Raw genomic sequence first — 21,793 nt, 5'->3', positions numbered from 1 at the left:
ATTACTCATGTCTAGTCTCCTATGTGCAGATCAGTCCCCAAACATGTATTTAGCCTACAGTAGCTTGCAAAGGTATTCACCCACTTGGCTTTTTACCTATTTTTTATATTACAACTAGTGATGAGCGAGTACCGTAATATTCGTAATCGCTATACTCGTAACGAGTACTTTGTAATAATCGCGTATTCGTTCCGAATAGCGAGTACAATGTAAGTCAATGAGAAATGGACCTTACAAAGTAGTCTGGGGGCCTGAGGAAAAGGCTGAAATGGATGGGAAAGTGATGAAACAGAATGGGAAGAGCCTGGAGAATGTGCCTGCATGCATTTCTGACTCACATATGGTTTCTGGGAATAAGTTTGTCGCAGTATAATGCCACTTTTACAGACACACAAGAACAACTACCAAACCTTTCTTAAATTGCATTTAACAGGCTGAAAAGGTTAAGAAACAGTTTTTCCTGCACAATCACTTGTATATAAGGCTAAATAAACCAGAGAAACCAATAAAATATTTCTTTTAGCCTTTGTTCAGACATACTGTTTTGGCTTTTTTTCTCCTTTTACAATTGGGAGGGCCTTGACTTACACACTTTGCAGGTCCCTCTGTCATACATCATTTTTAGTTCGCTATTCCCCAGCACTTTACAAGCACAGCTAGAACACACCAGTAGGTATGTTGATATTTGACCTGAGAGGATGGCACGGTGGCGCAGTGGTTAACACTGCAGCCTTGCAGCACTGGGGTCCTGAGTTCATATCCCTCCAAGGAGAACATCTGCAAGGAGTTTGTATGTTCTCCCCGTGTTTGTTTGGGTTTCCTCCCACACTCCAAAGACATACTGATAGGGAATCTGGATTGTGAGCCCCGATGGGGACAGTGATGATAATGTATGTAAAGCGCTGCAGAATATGTTACCGCTATATAAAAATAAAGAGCCTCAGGTGGCTCTGTAACATGCGTTTTGGAGGGACAGCTGTTACTTAGACATTTGGGCAGTCCCTCCATCATTGACACTCAGATAATGGAATACATTTTCAATAGCAGTTTACAGTGTGCCCATTGTAGCATTGGGCTTGACCCTCCTCCTCTTCTTTCTCCTCCTCCTCCACCACCATGTGATACTGTGACCCTAAATTCAAATGTTCAGAGGCCCTATAGTAAGCAGGAAAGCTGAGTTTTGTGAGAGCCCTCATGTGGCCCTGTAACATACATTTTGAAGTGCCCTCCTCTAGAGATTTTGGAGGTGCCTCTTGTGTACAATACACTCTGTGAACCGGAAAAATAAAGCTGCACTGGTCAACTGGATGACGAGCTCAAATATATCACTTGTGCAAGTCAAAGGACAAAGGATATATGGTGCCCCCCTCCAGGATGGGTTGGAGAAACTTCTCCAAATGGCTCAGAGATTTTGATTGCCAATATTCCCCTGATTATATAGGAAGAGAAGACTTCTTGATACTGTACTACTTGGTCCAGTGCAGAATGTGCATCGTATTTCCAAAAATTACTCCTGGGGGCTGTGTTATAGATGCAGAGAGATTCCATAACAAGGGCTTCCCTTGTCAAACATTATCTATGATGAAGTACTGTAGTAGTTGTGGCCTTCAATTCAAGTTTTCAGAGGGCCATCAGTCGGTGATCAACAGTCAGTGTAAATTTCTATTGAATATGTATCCCCTATCTCAGTCACAATGAGGCACAAGCCAGGCATGTTTTTTGCCAAATAGGGTGACTGTCAGTACATTTCTATTGAATATGTATCCCCTATCTCAGTCACAATGTGGCACAACCTGTGACAAGGGCCTCCAATGATAAATATTAGTTTGGTAGGACCACTGTACATTCCAGATTTGTCCACTTCACAATGTGCATAGGGTTTGTAAAAATGAGCCCCACAGGCTGAGTCATGCTTGACGTATGTAGCCACCATCCCAAGGGTCTCCAATCACAAATAGTAGTTAGGCTGGAGTAGGAATACTGTCTTGGTTTTCCACTGCACAATGTGCATAGGGTTTGTGAAAACTAGCCTTATGGGCTGAGCCATGGTTGATGCAGGAAGCCACCATCCCAAGGGCCTCCAATCACAAATAGTAGTTAGGCTGGAGTAGGAATACTGTCCTAGTTTGTCCACAGCACAATGTGCATAGAGTTTGTAAAAATTTGCCCTATGGGTTGAGTCATGGTTGACGAAGGAAGGAAACAGGTTTTTATGGGAAGGGAGTGACGTTAACAGCAGTAGCATGAATCTGCATTTTTGGTGAATTTAGGTTGGCATGCTGTCATCTGGAGGGATTACAAATAGTGTTGAGCCACCCCCGTAGTGTTCGGGTTCGGTTCGGTTCGTCGAACACCGGGATGTTCGAGGAACTGTTCGTCGAACTGTTCGTCGAACACCTTAGAACACCGTCGAACACCGTTAAAACCAATGGCAGGCAAACAAAAACACATAGAAACACATAGAAAACACCTTCAAAGGTGTCCAAAAGCTGACAAACTGCTCAGAAGACGCTTTCTTTAAAAAAGCCGGCCGGCAATTCAGCAGCGGCATACACCGGTACCCGACAATTTAGACAAGAAGGAATAGAGCCTCACACATAGATTAGATAGATAGAAACATGTCAGTCACATATATATGAAGTACAGTGACAGTGTTGCTTACTGTACTTGTCATTTAGTGTAAAGGATTTATTAAAAAATATAATAGTGTTTTCATGCACTGTCTCTTTAAAAAAGCTGGCCGGCAATTCAGCATCTGTACCCGACAATTTATAACAGACAGAATAGAGCTTCACACATAGATTAGATAGATAGAAACATGTCAGTCACATATATATGAAGTACAGTGACAATGTTGCTTACTGTACTTGTCATTTAGTGTAAAGGATTTATTAAAAAATATAATAGTGTTTTCATGCACTGTCTCTTTAAAAAAGCCGGCCGGCAATTCAGCAACTGTACCCGACAATTTATAACAGACAGAATAGAGCTTCACACATAGATTAGATAGATAGAAACATGTCAGTCACATATATATGAAGTACAGTGATAGTGTTGGTTACTGTACTTGTCATTTAGTATTAAAATAAAGGATTTATTATTAAAAAAAATTGGCGTGGGGTTCCCCTTAATTTTAGTCTCTAGCGGAGGTTAAGCAGACAGCTGGGGCAGATGTTTGAAGCCTGGGAAGGGGGTAATACCCACGGAGCTTCCCAGGCTACTAATATGAGCCCCCAGCTGAATACATAGCCTTTACTAGCTGTTAAAATGGGGGACCCCCCCAAAAAAAATGACGTGGGGTCCCCCCTAATTTAATAGCTAGCAAAGGCTAGGCAGACAGCTGGGGGCTGATATTAATAGCCCAGGAAGGGTGCCATGAATATTGGCCCCCTCCCAGGCTAGAAACACCAGCCGTCAGCCGCCCCAGAAATGGCGCATTCATAGGATGCGCCAATTCTGGCACTTAGCCTCGCTCTTCCACGCTGCCCTGTAGCGGTGGCAGGGGGTAATAGGGCTGGGGTTGATGTCAGCTTATAATGCCAGCTGACATCAAGCCCAGGTTAGTAATGGAGAGGCGTCTATAAGACACCCCCATTACTAACCCCATAGTCAAAGTTAAAAGAAAACACAAACACCCAGAATAAAGTCCTTTAATTGAAATAAAGACACAATCCTTTATTGTTCTAAATTAAATCATACTTACCATCACGCCCATTCCAGCTGAAGCCAACGATCTCCTGTAATAAAAATAAAATAATAAACCAACCTCATCCTTACCTTTCCATGGTTCCCACGACAGCTTCAGCTCTGCTACATCGAGATGACAGGCTGGACCGCAGCAGAAAGCTGCCATCCAGCCTGTCATCCCGCAGACACTGAGAAGCGCAGGCTTGCTTGCGCTCTGCAGTGTCTGGCTGTGACGGCATAAAGATGAGACGAGTTCATGTCCAATGAACTCGGCGCACCTCATGCACGTCACTGACAGCGTGGGAAAATTCTCATGCTGAAGCGCTGAGTGCAGGAGAATTCTCCCACGCTGTCATTGACGTGCATAAGGTGAGCTCATGTCCAATGAACTCAGCTCACCTCCTGCACGTCACTGACAGCGTGGGAGAATTCTCCTGCACTCAGCGCTTCAGTGTGAGAATTCTCCTACGCTGAAGCGCTGAGTGCAGGAGAATTTTCCCACGCTGTCAGTGACGTGCATGAGGTGAGCCGAGTTCATTGGACATTAACTCGGCTCATCTGGATGCCCTCACAGATAGACACTGTGGAGCGCAAGCAAGCCTGCGCTTCTCAGTGTCTGCGGGATGACAGGCTGGATGGCAGCGTTCTGCTGCGGTCCAGCCTGTCATCTCGATGTAGCAGAGCTGAAGCTGTCATGGGAACCATGGAAAGGTAAGGATGATGTTGCTTTATTATTTTTCTTTTATTTCAGGAGATCGTTGGCTTCAGCTGGAATGGGTGTGATGGTAAGTATGGTTTAATTTAGAACAATAAAGAATTGTGTGTTTATTTCAATTAAAGGACTTTTTTCTGGGTGTTGTGTTTTTTTTAAATACTTTACTAGAAATTCATGGTGGTCATGTCTAATATTGGCATGACCCCATGAATTTTGGGCTTAGGGCCAGCTGATAATGCCAAGCTGGCCCTAACCCCTTTATTACCCAGTGAGCCACCGCATTAGGGCCCTGGATGAGTTGGGTACAGCGCCAGAAGATGGCGCTTCTATGAACGCGCCATTTTCCGGGGTGGCTGCGGACTGCAATTTGCAGCGGGGGTGGCCCAGAAAGCTTGGGCCTCCCTGCGCTGCGGATTCCAGCCCCCAGCTGCATAGTTGTACCTGGCTGGACACAAAAACAGGGCGAAGCCCCACGTCAATTTTCTTTAAATTATTTCATGAAATAATTAAGACAAAAAGGGCTTCCCTATATTGTTGTGTCCGGCCAGGTACAAATAGGCAGCTGGTGGTTGGGGGCAGCCCGTTCCTGCCTGCTGCACCTGACTGGACACAAATATAGTGCGAAGCCCCACGTCAATTTTTTTTTAATTATTTTATGAATTTCCTGAAATAATTTAAAAAAATTGAAGTGGGGCTTCGCACTATATTTGTGTCCAGCCAGGTACAGCAGGCAGGAATGGGCTGCCCCCAACCACCAGCTGCCTATTTGTACCTGGCCGGACACAACAATATAGGGAAGGCCTTTTTTTCTTAATTATTTCATGAATTTCATGAAATAATTAAAAAAAATTGAAGTGGGGCTTCGCACTATATTTGTGTCCAGCCAGGTACAGCAGGCAGGAACGGGCTGCCCCCAACCACCAGCTGCCTATTTGTACCTGGCCGGACACAACAATATAGGGAAGGCCTTTTTTTCTTAATTATTTCATGAAATAATTAAAAAAAATTGAAGTGGGGCTTCGCACTATATTTGTGTCCAGCCAGGTACAGCAGGCAGGAACGGGCTGCCCCCAACCACCAGCTGCCTATTTGTACCTGGCCGGACACAACAATATAGGGAAGGCCTTTTTTTCTTAATTATTTCATGAATTTCATGAAATAATTAAAAAAAAAAATACGTCTTGCTTCGCCCTATTTTTGTGTCCAGCCAGGTACAACTAGGCAGCTGGGGGCTGGAATCTGCAGCGCAGGGAGGCCCAAGCTTTCTGGGCCCCCCCCGCTGCAAATTGCAGTCCGCAGCCACCCCGGAAAATGGCGCGTTCATAGAAGCGCCATCTTCTGGCGCTGTACCCAACTCATCCAGGGCCCTGGTGCGGTGGCTCACTGGGTAATAAAGGGGTTAGGGCCAGCTTGGTATTATCAGCTGGCCCCAAGCCCAAAATTCATGGGGTCACGCCAGTATTAGACATGACCGCCATGAATTTCTAGTAAAGTATTTAAAAAAACCACAAACACCCAGAAAAAAGTCCTTTAATTGAAATAAAGACACAATTCTTTATTGTTCTAAATTAAACTATACTTACCATCACGCCCATTCCAGCTGAAGCCAACGATCTCCTGTAATAAAGATAAAATAATAAAGCAACCTCATCCTTACCTTTCCATGGTTCCCACGACAGCTTCAGCTCTGCTACATCGAGATGACAGGCTGGACCGCAGCAGAACGCTGCCATCCAGCCTGTCATCCCGCAGACACTGAGAAGCGCAGGCATGCTTGCGCTCCTCAGTGTCTCTCTGTGACGGCATCCAGATGAGCCGAGGTCATGTCCAATGAACTCGGCTCACCTCATGCACGTCACTGACAGCGTGGGAGAATTCGTATTTCTTTCTTGCTTCGGCACTTCGGGATATATGTTGCTTATACGAATGGCCCTAGATATATAGTCTTCTGAATTGGTTGTAATATGGAGATACTTGTTATCTTCACAATATATGTATATGGCAACCTTATATTCGGTTCTAATCCTTCTTCTAATACCCTCTTTGAGATTATGCAGTGATTGTTTCAAGAGACACAGCTGCGGGATGGTTACGCTGATAATAGCCTGATCACCGCTCACGAGGTTGGTACAGTACTCAAAGTTCTCAAGAACCTCACAATTGTCAGCAATCCACACCCACTCGACAATTTTTTTATGTGTGGTGGCTGACTCTCAGTCTGATGGGCATGCTTAAGCCCTCTGCTGTTCACTAATCCTCGCCAACATATGATAGGTGGAGTTCCACCGCGTGGGCAGGTCGCAAGTGAGTCGGTAACTTGGCAAATTCAAGCACTTTTGCAGCGCTGTAAGAGCAGCAAAAGCGGTAGAGGAATGAGCATTAATACGGCGCAGCTTCTCAAGTAGGTACGGCGAGTCACGGTAAGTTTTCAGAATTTTCTGAACCACTAGGTTCAGCACATGAGCCATGCATGGCACGTGTACCAGCTTGCCAACCTTTAAAGCCGCCACCAGATCACGCCCATTATCGCAGATGACCAGACCGGGTTAGAGGTGCCGCGGGGAGAGCCACTGATCGGTCTGTTTTTTTAAAGCTTGCTAAAGCTCTGCTGCAGTGTGTGCTTTCTGACCTAAACAGATCAGCTTCAGCAGAGCATCTTGCCGCTTTGCCGATGCGCTGCTGCACAGGTCCCAGCTTGGCAGTGATGGGAAAGTAATTCAGCAGAGGATGAGGAGCAGGAGGAGGGGAGAGAGGAAGTGGAATATGAAGAGACAGAAACCCTGACAGACATTGGGCCCGCTATTCTTGGCGTGGGTAGGATGTGTGATGTTCTCGTTTGATTCTTTGTCCCACCCTCCACCAGATTCACCCAGTGAGCCGTGACAGAAATGTATCGTCCCTGTCCACAACAATTTGTCCAGGTGTCTGTTGTTAGGTGGACCTTCCCGGTTACAGCTTTGGTGAGAGCACGGATTGTTTAACCCGTGCTTGTGTAACGCAGGGATGGTATACCAGGCAAAATATTGGCGGCTGGGAAAACTGTATTGTGGGCAGCCACAGCCAAGAGATTGCCAAAAGACTGTGTTCCCACAAGCCTAAATGGCAACATCTCCACAGCTAGCAATTTGGCAATCTGTGAGTTTAGTATTTGTGCCTGTGGGTGCGTGGCTGGGTATTTACGCTTTCTTTCCCAGCTCTCAGGCACGGACAATTGGACGCTTTGCTGGGACAAGGAAGTGGATGTGGTTGATGTTTGTTGTGTGTGAGCAACTGCAGCTTGTGGGCAGAAGGTATAAGCGCCTGCTTCTTGAACAGCAGATTCTGAAGAACATAGCCCAGGCGACATGGCATTGGTTTGACCCGCAGATGCAGATTTTGTACCCTGGTACCCTGGTGTTCCGCCCACCTACGGGGGTGCTTGGCTGCCATGTAGTTTCGGATACTGATGGTGGTTAGGTTGCCTTTGAACTGGCCTCTGCTCAACTTGGTATGGCAGATGCTATAGACTACAATGTTTATCTCTGAAGGACTTTCAGAAAAAAAAATCCACACAGCAGCTGAACGCCCCTTGCCCTGACTTGGCGCCTCTTGGGAACAGTTGACCCAGTTCTCACTCTTGGTGCCTTTGTTGGTGCTACATATCCATCTTCTTCTGTGTTGCTGTTATGCCTATGCATGCCAATGGTCCAGGTCGAATCAGTGGACTCATCATTGACCACCTCATCTTCCATCTCATCCTCCTTCCCAGTTGACATTGTAAGCTGACCTGATGGCAACTGTGTCTCATCATTATCAGCCTCCACCTTTGGAGACAGTAAATGATGTTCCGCCAAGTGGCTTTCTTCTGGCCGTAGGTCCTCAAATACTTTAGCATCAATGCACGCCACCTCCTCTTGTCCCTCTTCAATGCTGCATGGTGATAGGCTAGAGCCAACCAAAGGATTTGTAAAAAACAGATCCTCGGAGTGGCTAACCTTGGGATCATATGTCTCCTGTGACTGATAATGGTGGGAGGAAAGAGAACCAGCTTCAGGATTGGATGGGCCAGCCTTCCATGTATCCACAGTAGACTGTGTGGTCGTGGAAGAGTTGTTGCTGATTGACAAATGCGTAGAGGTCTTGTCTGCTATCCAAGACAGAATCTGCTCTCGCTCTTCTGGCTTCCACACACGTTTACGTTCCAGACCGGGAAATTTTTCCAGGAACATAGTGGAAGCATCAAGCTTCTTCTGAACTGACATAGACTAAAGTGCATTCTCGCGCACTACTGACAACACCACGTCTACGTCCACGTCCCTTAACAACAGGCTATTTTCGCATTTTGGGTTTTGTTGACAGATTTTCAGATGTTGATGGCACAAGCCAAGCTAGCTGTCACAGCCAAAATAGTGGTTAAAATGGGCTGATGCGTACTTTGTAGCAGGCAGTAGGAAATGTTTGTACTACTGCTTTGTGCAGGGCACTCAATGATTGTTTAAGTGGACTAATATGGACAGAAGGCAGGCTGACATCCCAAAATAGTGGTTAAAATGGGCAGGTGCATGCTTTGTAGCAGGCAGTAGGAAATGTTTGGACTACTGCTTTGTGCAGGGCACGCAATGATTCTTTAAGTGGACTAATATGGACAGAAGGCAGGCTGACAACCCAAAATAGTGGTTAAATTGGCCTGGTGCACAGCAGTAGTAGGCAGTAGGAAATGTTTGGATTACTGCATTGTGCAGGGCACTCAATACATAGTGACATAGTAACATAGTTTTTAAGGTTGAAGGAAGACTAAGTCCATCTAGTTCAACCCATAGTCTAACATCCTGATCCAGAGGAAGGCAAAAAAAAACAGGTGGCAAACACTAAGCTCCACATTGGGGAAAAAAATTCCTTCCTGACTCCATACGACAATCAGACTAGTTCCCTGTATCAACGCCCTATCAAGGAATCTAGTATATATAACCTGTAATATTATACTTTTCAAGAAAGGCATCCATGCCCTTCTTAAATTTTAGTAGTGAATCACTCATTACAACATCATGCGGCAGAGAGTTCCATAGTCTCACTGCTCTTACAGTAAAGAATCTGCATCTGTGACCTTCTTTCCTCCAGACGTAGAAGATGCCCCCTTGTCCCCGTCTCAGACCTCAGAGTAAAAAGATCAGTAGAAAGGTCTTTGCACTGACCCCTCATATATTTGTACATAGTAATAAGATCACCCCTAAGCCTTCATTTTTCCAAACTAAATAACCACAAGTGTAATAACCTGTCTTGGTATTGCAGACCCCCCAGTCCTCTAATAACCTTGGTCGCTCTTCTCTGCACCCGTTCTAGTTCAGCTATGTCTTTCTTATACACCGGAGACCAGAACTGTACACAGTATTCTAAGTGTGGTCACACTAGTGACTTGTATAGAGGTAAAATTATGTTCTCTTCTTGAGCATCTATGCCTCTTTTAATGCATCCCATTATTTTATTTGCCTTTGCAGCAGCTGCCTGACACTGGCCGCCAAACATGAGCTTGTAGTCCACCAATACATCCAGGTCTTTTTCAGTGACAGTTTTGTCCAGTGCTTTACAGTTATGCATATAATTATACATTTTGTTACCTCTGTCCAAGTGCATTACCTTACATTTATCCTCATTAAAGCTCATTTGCCATTTATCAGCCCAAGCTTCTAGTTTACATAGATTCTCCTGTAATATAAAATTGTCCTCCTCTGTATTGATTACCCTGCAGAGTTTAGTGTCATCTGCAAATATTGAAATACAAGGTCATTAATAAATAAAATAAAAAGAAGGGGGCCCAGTACTGACCCCTGTGGTGCCCCACTCTTAACTGTGAACCAGTCTGAGTTCGTTCCATTAATAACCACCCTTTGTTTCCTATCATTGAGCCAGTTCTTAACCCACATACATCTATTTTCCTCTATCCCCATTGTTCTCATTTTATGTATCAACCTTTTGTGTTGAACTGTATCAAAAGCTTTTGAAAAGTCCATACACACAACATCCACTGCATTTCCTTGGTCCAGTCCAGAACTTACCTCTTCATAAAAGCTGATCAGATTAGTTTGACAGGAACTGTCCCTTGTAAACCAATGTTGATATTGGGTCATGAGGTTATTCTTCTTGAGATACTCTAGTATAGCATCTCTTAGGAAACCCTCCATGATTTTACCCACAATAGAGGTTAAGCTTACTGGCCTATAATTTCCAAGTTCGGTTTTTGTCCCCTTTTTGAATATTGACACCACATTTGCTATATGCCAGTCCTGTGGTACAGACCCTGTTATTATGGAATCTTTAAGGATTAAAAATAATGGTCTATCTATGACGTTACTTAATTCCTGCAGTACTCGCGGGTGTATCCCATCCGGGCCCAGGGATTTGTCAACTTTAGTGATTTTTAGACGCCGCTGTACTTCCTGCAGTGTTAAGCAAGTGACATTTAATGGAGAATTTTTGTTATCACTGATCATGTTTTCTGTCACGCGATTTTCTTGTGTAAATACTGTTGAAAAAAAATCATTTAGCATATTGGCTCATCCATCATTTCACCTAGACTATTTTTAAGGGGGCCAACACTATCATTGTTTAGTTTTTTACTATATATGTAGTTAAAGAATATTTTGGGATTATTTTTACTTTCTCTGGCAATGAGTCTCTCTGTCTCAATCTTTGCTGCCTTGATTTGGTTTTTACAGAATTTATTTAATATTCTGTATTTATTTAATGCCTCATCACTACCTACTTGCTTTATTTCTCTAAATGCTTTCTTTTTGTCACCTATTGCGCCCCTTACAGCTCTATTTAGCCATAGTGGTTTCCTCCTATTTCTAGCATGTTTATTCCCATAGGGTATATATTGTGCACAGGTCCTATTCAGGATGCTAATAAATGTCTCCAATTTGCTTTGTGTAATTTTATGTCTCAGGATATCCCAGTTTATTGCACTAAGATCATCTCTCAACCGTTGGAAATTTGCCTTCCCGATGTTTAGTGTCCTTGTAACCCTACTGCTACACATCTTATTAAAGGATACATGAAAACTTATTATTTTGTGATCACTATTACCCAAGTGACCCCCAACTCGTTTATTTGATATGCGGTCTGGCCTGTTGGTTAATATTAGATCTAGCAGTGCCCCCCTTCTTGTTGGGTCCTGAACCAGTTGTGAAAGGTATTTGTCTCTCATAGTTGTCAAAAACCTATTACCTTTGTTGGTACTACAGGTTTCTGTTCCCCAATGTATTTCAGGGTAGCTAAAGTCCCCCATAATAATGACTTCTCCTTGAGTCGCTGCTTCATCTATTGCTGCTTCCATTATTTTTGGAGACTTATAACAAACCCCTATTAGTAATTTATTATTTTTTTCCCCTCCCCTTATCTCCACCCACAGGGACTTTACATTTTCATTAGATTCACATATATTCTCACACAAGATGGGTTTTAAGGATGATTTTACATATAAACACCCCCCCTCGCTTGTTTGTATGGCCATTTCTGAACAGACTATAGCCCTGTAAATTAACTGCCCAGTCATGGCTCTCGTCCAGCCATGCCTCAGATATCCCCACCATGTCATAATTATTTTCCAACAAAATGAAATCTAATTTCTCCATTTTGTTGGTGAGGCTTCTAGCATTAGTGTACATGTACTTGTACTTACTATATTGACTGTTCTAATCCCATCCCCAATTTCTTTATTTGTGCCCAGGTCACTATCTGCGCTATCTTCCCCACCTATAAAATAAATACCCTCCCCCCCAATCCCTAGTTTAAACACTCCTCCAACCTTCTAGCCATTTTCTCCCCCAGCACAGCTGCACCCTCCCCATTGAGGTGCAGCCCGTCCCTAGCGTAGGACGTGTAGCCAACTGAGAAGTCGGCCCAGTTCTCCAGGAACCCAAACCCCTCCTTCCTACACCAATTCCTGAGCCACAAATTTATCTCCCTAATCTCCCATTGCCTCTCTGGCATGGCACGTGGTACAGACAGTATTTCAGAGAATACCACCTTTGAGGTCCTTGCTTTCAGCTTGCAGCCTAATTCCCTGAAATCATCTTTAAGGACCTTCCACCTACCTCTAACGTTGTCATTTGTGCCAATGAGCACCATGACCGCTGGGTCCTCACCAGCCCCTCCCAGTAATCTATCATCTCTATCAGCGATGTGCTAGACTCGAGTGCCAGGTAGGCAGCACACTGTTTGACCATCCCTGTCTTTGTGACAGATTGCCCTATCTGTTCCCCTAATAATTGAGTCCCCCACTACCAGCACCTGCCTGGCCTGCCCTGCTCTCCTATTTCCCCCCTTACTGGAGCTGACACTCCTCCGGCTTTCAGAGGACATGCCTTGCTACAGCAGTGCTACCCCTGTACCGACACCTCCCTCATCTACCAACTTTGCAAACTTATTGGGGTGTGCCAAATCAGGACTAGCCTCCCTGGCACTCTTCCCTCTACCCCCCCCTTCTAACTGTCACCCAGCTAGCTGCCTCACTGTCCTGCAGCTCCCTACTACCACCCTCCCCCACATCTACCCCAGTGAGCAGCTGCTCAGTGAGCAGCAGATTCCTTTCCATATTGTCAATGGATCACAGTGTTGCCAGCTGCACATTTAGATCCAGTACCTGGGCTTCCATACGCACCACGTGATCACATCTCACACAGCAGTATGCACCCACGACCGATTGTTCAAGGATTGCATACATGTGGCAAGATGTACACTGGATAGCATTGTCAATAATGGAGCTCATTTCCTAATGGGGTTTGCACTAGACAGAAATGTTAAGTAAAAAGAAATGTAAAGAATTAATAAAATACAGACATCAGTTCAGTCCAAATTCCTCCCTTCCAAACTCCCTGAATCAAAGTCACTTAAAAACAAGTCACACACTTACTTCCGTTTGCACTTACGCTCTGGTCACACTCAGCTCGTTCACACTCGCTAAGGAAGATTTAAAGATTTTTTTTTTCCCCGCTTTAGCAGCAATCCAACCTACAGCTCAATGCACTTCCAAAGGACTGGATGCCCCAACCAGCTGCCCCACTTATAAACCCTTAATTATGACCCCTCACCCTTAATTAACCCCTTGTGAGTATAGCTACACCTCAGGATTTAAGTGCAATGTAGTAAATACTTAAACACACAGGTAGTAAAATAAGAGACTGTAAAACTGTAGAGAGAAAATAATTTTTAAAAAGCCCAATAAAACTAAACAGGTAGAAAAGCACTTAGCAGTTCACAATTCAACAACTCACAGCAATTCACAAAGGTATTTTCTGCAGGATTCCCAATTACCTAGTCACTGAAAAACAAGTCACACACTTACTTCCGTTTGCACTTATACTCCGTTCACACTCGCTAAGGAAGAAGATTTAAAGATTTTATTTTTTTTTTCCCCTTTAGCAGCAATCCAACCTACAGCTCAATGCACTTCCAAACTGATTTTTTAAGTGGACTAATATGGACAGTAGGCAGGCGGACACCTCAAAATAGTGGTTAAAATGGGCTGGTGTGTGCTTTGTAGCAGGCAGTAGGAAATATTTGGACTACTGCTTTGTGTAGGAAACAAAACACTTTTTTAAGAGGACAGAAGGCAGGCTGACACCCCAAAATAGTGGTTAAAATGGCCTGGTGCATGCTTGGTAGCCAAACGCCTTTTTAAGTGGACTAATGTGGACAGCAGAAGCCAGGCTCTGACCCCTAAAACAGCAGGGAAAATATACCAGTGCTAAAAAAAAAAAGGCTGCACAAAATGCTACTTCTGTGCGTGCTGGAAAAATATTGCTTTGCCTCTGACAAGAGCTGTTTTAAGATGGACACTGGAAGAACACTACCTAATACACTCCCTACCTAATACACAATCTCTCCCTCCCTGTACTCTGACTTTATTGTGTCCCTTCAGCTCAGAAAAGAGCAATTTTTTGGTGGTATTATGGAGCTAGTGAGCAGCTCCTTTAAACACAGAACTAGTATACACTGCATGTAGCCCTTAAAACAGCTTTTGTTTTATCAAGAGGCCTAAACACTCTCCCTAACTGCTCAGCGATCTCTCCCTAGGCTATTACAACGCAGGCTCCACATGTAAAGTGCACAACATGGCGGCAGCAGGGCTTAAATAGACCCTAAGACGCAGGGCGGCCAGCCAATCACATTAATACCACAACCAAGATGTCTGCGGCATTACTGCAATTGGTTAAGAAGCCCAGCATGTTTAGTGGCTGCAAAGAAGGTGCCAAAACTGCAGGGCGGGACATCCGAATATAGCGAGGTGAGTACTCAAATACTCGCAGAATAACGAGTAACCCAAATACCGTACTATCCGTGCGAATAGCGAATAGTAACAAATACACTCGCTCATCACTAATTACAACCTGTGTTTAAATATTTTTGTAATCTGATTTGTGTGTGATGCATCAACACTAAATAGTCTAAGTTGGTGAAGTGAGAAAAATATAGGCATAAATTACATTTATGGGATCGAAATAACTAAAGATTGACATGTGCATATGTATTCACTCCTTTTGTGATGAAGCCCCTAAAAATTTCTGATGCAAGCAGGAAGTCCACCTGTGTGCAATCTAAGTGCCACATGGTCTGTCAATATATACAAATCTTTTATGAAAGACAACACAGGGTGCAACACCATTAAGAAAGAGGCACCACTAACCAAACACCATGAAGACCAAGGAGATTTCCAAACAAGTCAGGGACAAAGTTGTTGAGAAGTACAAGTCAGTGTTGGGTTATAAAAATAATATCCCAATCTCTGAAATTCCCCTGAAACACCACCAAATCCATTATCCTCAAATGGAAAGAACATGGTACCACAACAAACCTGCCAAGAGAAGGCCACCCACCAACTCTCCAAGAAGAGACTGGAGTGCCTGTCCATACAACCACAATGAGCCATACACGCCATTGAGATGGCCTTTATGGAAAAGTGGGCAGAAAAAAAAACTTTACTTACATACAAAAATTGTAAGGCTTCTTTTAAGTTTGCAAAAGACATGTAGGAGACTCACTAAATGTATGGAGGAAGGTGATGTGGTCCTTAAGGTAAACGCTATGGCTAGCGGCAAACCAATACAGCTCATCACCCCGAGAACACCATCTGCACAGTGAAACATGGTGGTGGCAGCATCATACTATGGTTTTTCGGCAGCAGGGACAAGGAAAATGGTTCTAGTCAAGGGGAAGATGGATGGTGCGTAATACAGTGATATTCTTGAGAAAAACCTGTTTCAGTATGTCAGTGATTTGAGACTGGGATGATGAGACAATGACCCAAAGCATACCACTAAAGCATCACTCGAGTGGTGTAGGGGAAAGGTGGAAATGTTTTGGAGTGGCCTAGTCAATGCCAAAACCTTAATTCAATTGAGATTCTGTGGTCAGACTTGAAGATTGCTGTTCACTTTTGACTTTAGGGGGTTAATAGTTATGCACATTGAAGTTTTTAGTTTTTTTGCCCTAAGAAAACCAAATGTTCACATTTTTGTTTTTTGTCCTAAGAAAACCAAATGTTTACAGTTGTAGGCATGTTCTTTACATGAACTGATGCAAACCGTCAAACAAAAAACAGTGAAATTCCAGGTTTTGAGGTAGCAAAACAGGAAAAATGCCAAGAGCGGTGAATACTTTCACAAACACTGTACATGATGTATACAGCCCTATAAGCTCTAGTATCAGGCTACCATGTTATCAGTGCTGTATACTGATACTACTGTGGGCAGGTCATTAATTAGATGTCTCTGTCTGTGGAGACCAGAAATCTGTATGAGATTATGTAATGTAGCGTGGGGAGGTAGCCATGGGCGATGTACTCATCTTCCACGCACTGGCACGCTACATAAAATTGGGGTCCTGGCTAAGTACAGTGGGTATGGAAAGTATTCAGACCCTTTTAAATCTTTCACTCTTTGTTTCATTGCAGCCATTTGGTAAATTCTAAAAAGTTCTTTTTTTTCTCATTAAAGTACACTCTGCACCCCATCTTGACTGAAAAAAACAGAAATGTAGCTTTTTTTGCAAATTTATTAAAAAAGAACAACTGAAATATCACATATATATGTCATGATATATATGACATATATATATATCACATATATATACCCTTTTCAATAATACATATTATTGAAAAGGGTTCATAATATTTTCTAATGTATGCTATACAGAAGCATGTTTAGGTAACTATTTATTTCATTGCCATGCATTGTTTTACTTTACATCTTTTTCGATTATTGAGTTATTCCTTAGGTGCCATAGGTAAGGTGGAATCCCTATACCTGGATTCCAATTTACAATTACCCCACTGCTTTGGCATTGTTGAGTTTTATAATTACTGATGCAATACTTTATCCAGGGATAGGGCAGGATTGTATAATTTCATTATCTTTGTCACTTAGTTAAAACTTTAGCAAGAGTCAAGTCTGGGGCTGTTGTATGTTTTTATTGTGATTAATCCTGTATTATAGGTAATATAGATATTGGGAATTATGTTTGGTCAATCTGGTGGGCGATCAAGTCCATTTAAGGTGTCAAATAACCTCTCCTCTGATGGTTTCGTAGTCAGGAGAAAGTAGGCGGCAAGCTATGGTGAACTAATTTTAATTAATAGAAGCTGTTAGACAATGGTGGTGAATAGGCTGAGCTTTGACGGCCAGCATGAAGAATGTTATAATGGTAATGTCATCCAAAGATGGCTTAGCTCAGGAATGAGGATCTTAGGTAGAGTCATTGGAGTCCTTGAAGTGGAATGGCTTTGTTACATTGGCAAGTCAGAGCATGCCACTCCTGGATTGCTGTCTCCCAATTACTTTGTGGCAGGCAGCTAGGAGATCTCATGGTATCTGTGAATCCCAAAATATTCCTGCCTTGCATTTCATCTCACTCTTACTACAACCCCTGGCAAAAATTATGGAATCACTGGGCTTGGAGGATGTGCATTCAGTTGTTTAATGTTGTTGAAATAAAGCAGATCACAGACATGGCACAAAACTAAATTCATTTCAAATGGCAACTTTAGGGCTTTAAGAAACACTAAAAGAAATCAAGATTAAAAATGTGGTACTCAGTAAGGGTAATTTTTTTCAGACCAAACAGATGAAAAAAATTATGGAATCACTCAATTCTGAGGAAAAAATTATGGAATCATGAAAAACAAACATACAAAAGAACACTCCAATAAAACACTAGTATTTTGTTGCACCACCTCAGGCTTTAATAACAGCTTGCAGTCTCTGAGGCATGGACTTAATGCCTGACAAACAGTACTCTTCATCAATCTGGCTCCAACTTTCTCTGATTGCTGTTGCCATATCAGCTTTGCAGGTTCGAGCCTTGTCATGGACCATTTTCTTCAATTTCCACCAAAGATTTTCAATTGGATTGAGATCCGGACTATTTGCAGGCCATGACATTGACCTTATGTGTCTTCTTTCAAGGAATGTTTTCACAGTTTTTGCTCTATGGCACGATGCATTATCATCTTGAAAAATGATGTCATCATCCCCAAACATTCTTTCAATTGATGGGATAAGAAAATTGTCCAAAATATCAATGTAAACTTGGGCATTTATTGAAGATGTAATGACAGCCATCTCCCCAGTGCCTTTACCTGACATGCAGCCCCATATCATCAATGACTGTGGAACTTTACATGTTCTTTTCATGCAGTCATCTTTATAGATCTCATTGGAACGGCACCAAACAAAAGTTACAGCATCATCACCTTTCCCAATGCAGATTCGCGATTCATCACTGAATATGACTTTCATCCAGTCATCCACAGTCCACGATTGCTTTTCCTTAGCTCATTGTAACCTTGTTTCTTTCTGTTTAGGTGTTAATGATGGCTTATGTTTAGCTTTTCTGTATGTAAATCCCATTTCCTTTAAGCGGTTTCTTACAGTTCGGTCACAAACATTGACTCCTGTTTCGTCCCATTCGTTCCTCATTTGTTTTTTTCTGCATTTCCTGTTTTGGAGACATATTGCTTTAAGTTTCCAGTCTTGATGCTTTGATGTCTTCCTTGGTCTACCAGTATGTTTGCCTTTGACAATCTTCCCATGTTGTTTGTATTTGGTCCATATTTTAGACACAGCTGACTGTGAACAACCAACATCTTTTGCAACATTGCAAGATGATTTACCTTTTAAGAGTTTGATAATCCTCTCCTTGGTTTCAATTGACATCTCTCATGTTGGAGCCATGATTCATGTCTGTCCACTTGGTGCAACAGCTCTCAAAGGTGTGATCACTCCTTTTTAGATGCAGACTAACAAGCAGATCTAATTTAATGCAGGTGTTAGTTTTGGAAATGAAAATTTACAGGGTGATTCCATAATTTTTTCCTCAGAATTGAGTGATTCCATATTTTTTTCCCTGTGCTTGGTCTGAAAAAAATTACCCTTACTGAGTACCACATTTTAATCTTGATTTCTTTTAGTGTTTCTTAAAGCCCTAAAGTTGCCATTTGAAATGACTTTAGTTTTGTGCCATGTCTGTGATCTGAGTTTTTTCAACAACATTAAACAACTGAATGAACATCCTCCGAGCCAGGTGATTCCATCATTTTTGCCAGGGGTTGTATACCTCTCGTGTTTTTACCATGACAGAGAGGAGCCAGAAGACCACAGCGTCTGATTACACATACTCCTGCATTGATTAGATGCACTTCTCCCTCATATTAAATTATGTAGGTTTCTGTCAGCAGTGCAGGGGTTAATTTGTTCAGTTTGGAGTCTCTGAAGATTCCTGTTTGGATGATATCAACTGTGCAGTATTAGCCTCTCCTAAATATTCTCACTTCTCGCAATCTTGATTGCCAGTGTTAGGTTTTGTACTGCCTGGTGAGGAGTGGAGTGGAGGTGTCGGTTTTTGTTAGAGCCATTTTGGAGAATTGAGTTGTGACTGTTGCTTGGTGTTTCAGCTGTGTGCATAATCCCCATCCTCTCCTATTTTGTTTACCTATCTTCCTTGTTTGTCTGGTTTGTGCATTTAAATACACTATTACTCTCCACTTCCCTGGATGGGTAACGGGACAGATTAGGGCTGATTCAGAAGCTAAGCAAGGTACATGGCCCCAGCATCTTCCCCATCAGAAGTAACCTGGGAAATAGGGATAGCTAGGGCTCCCCTAGTGTTAGGGACAGGGAAAGAGCCCCTGGCCCCGGGTTATCAGACAACAGAATCATGACAATACCCATATGATTTTTTTAAAAAGTTGTATCATTTTGATACCAAAATAATGAGTTGTGTATTTTATTGAGTCATGTAGTTTGAGTCATGTGCTAATGTATCCCGTATCCAGAAGTAATGACCTCCAGGAGTGCTAAATGAAGAAGACATATGACAGTAAAAAGGTGGGGAACCTCAACTCAGATTGGTCTATAATTGTCACAGCTGTGATGTGGCTGATGGAGAGTCAGGTTGAAGTGGGCGCAAGCTATGGTGGACTAATTTTAATTAATAGAAACTATTACACAATGTTGAGGAATAGTCTGAGCTTTGGTGGCTAGACTAAAGAATGTGATAATTGTAATGTCATCCAGGGGAGGTTTAGCTGTTAAGCATGGGAATGAGGATCTTTGGTAGGGTTATTGGAGCCCTTGAAGTGGATTGGCTTTGCTAATGTGGCATGTCAGTGTACGCTGCCCCTAGATTGCTGCATGGCAGGCAGCTATGGAATCTCATGGTATCCGTGAATCTCAGAATATTCTTGCCTAACATTTCATCTGACTCTTACTATACTCATGGGATTTTAAATAAAGTTTTGGCCTTTTGATACCAAAAACAAGTTTTGTAAATTTTATTTTATTGGCTATGTGGTTTGAGTCATGTGCTAATGAATGAGGGTCCATCCCATATCCAGAAGTCATGAAAAGGCATGCTGGACAAACAAGCTAATATTGTTGTAACCATATGTTAGCAAGAAGATCATATATGGTATCAATAGATTTAAATAAAAAAAAGCACATTCTGTACACATTTGAATTTCCTATGATTTCTGCCATTGTTATCAGAGAATTCTAAAAAATAGATGGCGTCCAGTGAATGGCTGCATATACAGATATCTTTAGTGATAAGTGATTACCTTGGAATCCATCATTACATACACAGAAGTAGTCTCCCGTTCTGTTACTACATGTTGCATAAGAAGAACAATCACCATCATCCTTACATGATGTCAGTGCCTCACAGTCATAACCATCCCCTATGAAAAGAATGTAATGTAGTGAATCAGGTATAATTAATACTCAAAATTAAGACTTATTTTAATATCCATAACTTATAACCCTATTCTCCAAAAAATTAAACACAGAACACATATCAGAAGTTAAAAGACATTTTTACATTTCGTTAGAAAAAAATAACTCATTTAGAAATTGATTTCAGCAACTTATCTCAAAAAAGTTGAGACAGGGCCATGTGTACATTGTGTAGAATCCCCTCTTCTTCATACAACAGTCTGGAAATCTCTTAAAAGTGAGGAGACCAATTGTTGGAGTTTTAGGAGAGGAATAGTGATGAGCGAATATGCACAGTGATACTCCGATATCACTTGAGTATCTGAGTGCTTGGATGTGCTCGGCACCCGACAAGAATTGGTGGTGCTCTGATTCAAAGCTCGAATCCCCGCTTTGCATGTTTGGCGCCTGTTACACAGCCAATAAACATGTGAGGATTGCCTGCCAGTCACTGTAATGCCGTAACCATCTTGGTAGTGGCATTACTGTGATTGGCTGGCTGCATCACCTCATCAGAGGTCATAAAAGGACTGACACTGCCACGCTCGGCACACTGATGCCATTGCACAGCTCAAGGACAGTTCTGACTGGAGGATGAGAGTAGCTGAATCAGAGTCCTCCAGTGGTGATACTGGTGCTGATGCTGAACCATCATACAAACAGTCCTTCTAAGGGCTAATCCTGTGCTTCGCTGTTTGTATGATACATTCTGCATTTAGCCTAGGGACCACTGAAGGAGCAGGGACAGTGGCAGAATACAGCTTCTAGGCAGGGCTTAGGGCTTTGCAGTCCATTGCTAAATATACAGCTGCTGCAGGTAACCATATTAATTTTTTTTGGGGGGGGTGAAAAAATTTACCATATTGTCATCCATACAATGTCACGTACTGTTACATTACGGTGGTGTATACAACTCCAAAAAAAGTTAAAAATTTTTCTGGATTGAATTTTTCATCCATACAGTTTAATGTGCTTAGTGTTACAATATGGTGGTATATTAAACTTCAAAAAAAGTTCACTTTTTTTTTTCTAGATTGAATTGGTCACCCATATAGTTTTACGTGCTTTGTGTTACATTACAGTGGTATATTAAACAAAAAAAATAGTTCCAAATTTTTTTCTGGATTAAATTTGTCATCTATAAAGT

The 21,793-nt window shown here is 42.5% G+C and overlaps 1 protein-coding gene across 1 annotated transcript in view; it reads right to left on the bottom strand.

Moving 5' to 3' along the window:
• Nucleotides 1-21,793, bottom strand: part of LOC141259356 (uncharacterized) — a 751,467-nt gene that overhangs the window by 185,343 nt on the left and 544,331 nt on the right. Inside the window, exon 51 of the mRNA XM_073675220.1 lies at nt 20,493-20,612. Coding sequence (XP_073531321.1) covers nt 20,493-20,612 — 120 coding nt within the window. The remainder of the gene's footprint in view (nt 1-20,492; nt 20,613-21,793) is intronic.

The sequence above is a fragment of the Phyllobates terribilis genome, unplaced genomic scaffold (assembly GCF_046119375.1).
Source record: "Phyllobates terribilis strain yellow unplaced genomic scaffold, ASM4611937v1 Scaffold_3__8_contigs__length_932513732, whole genome shotgun sequence".
NCBI lineage: Eukaryota > Metazoa > Chordata > Amphibia > Anura > Dendrobatidae > Phyllobates > Phyllobates terribilis.
Note: the sequence above shows the minus strand (reverse complement) of the source record. Positions and strands in the feature narration are given on the sequence as shown.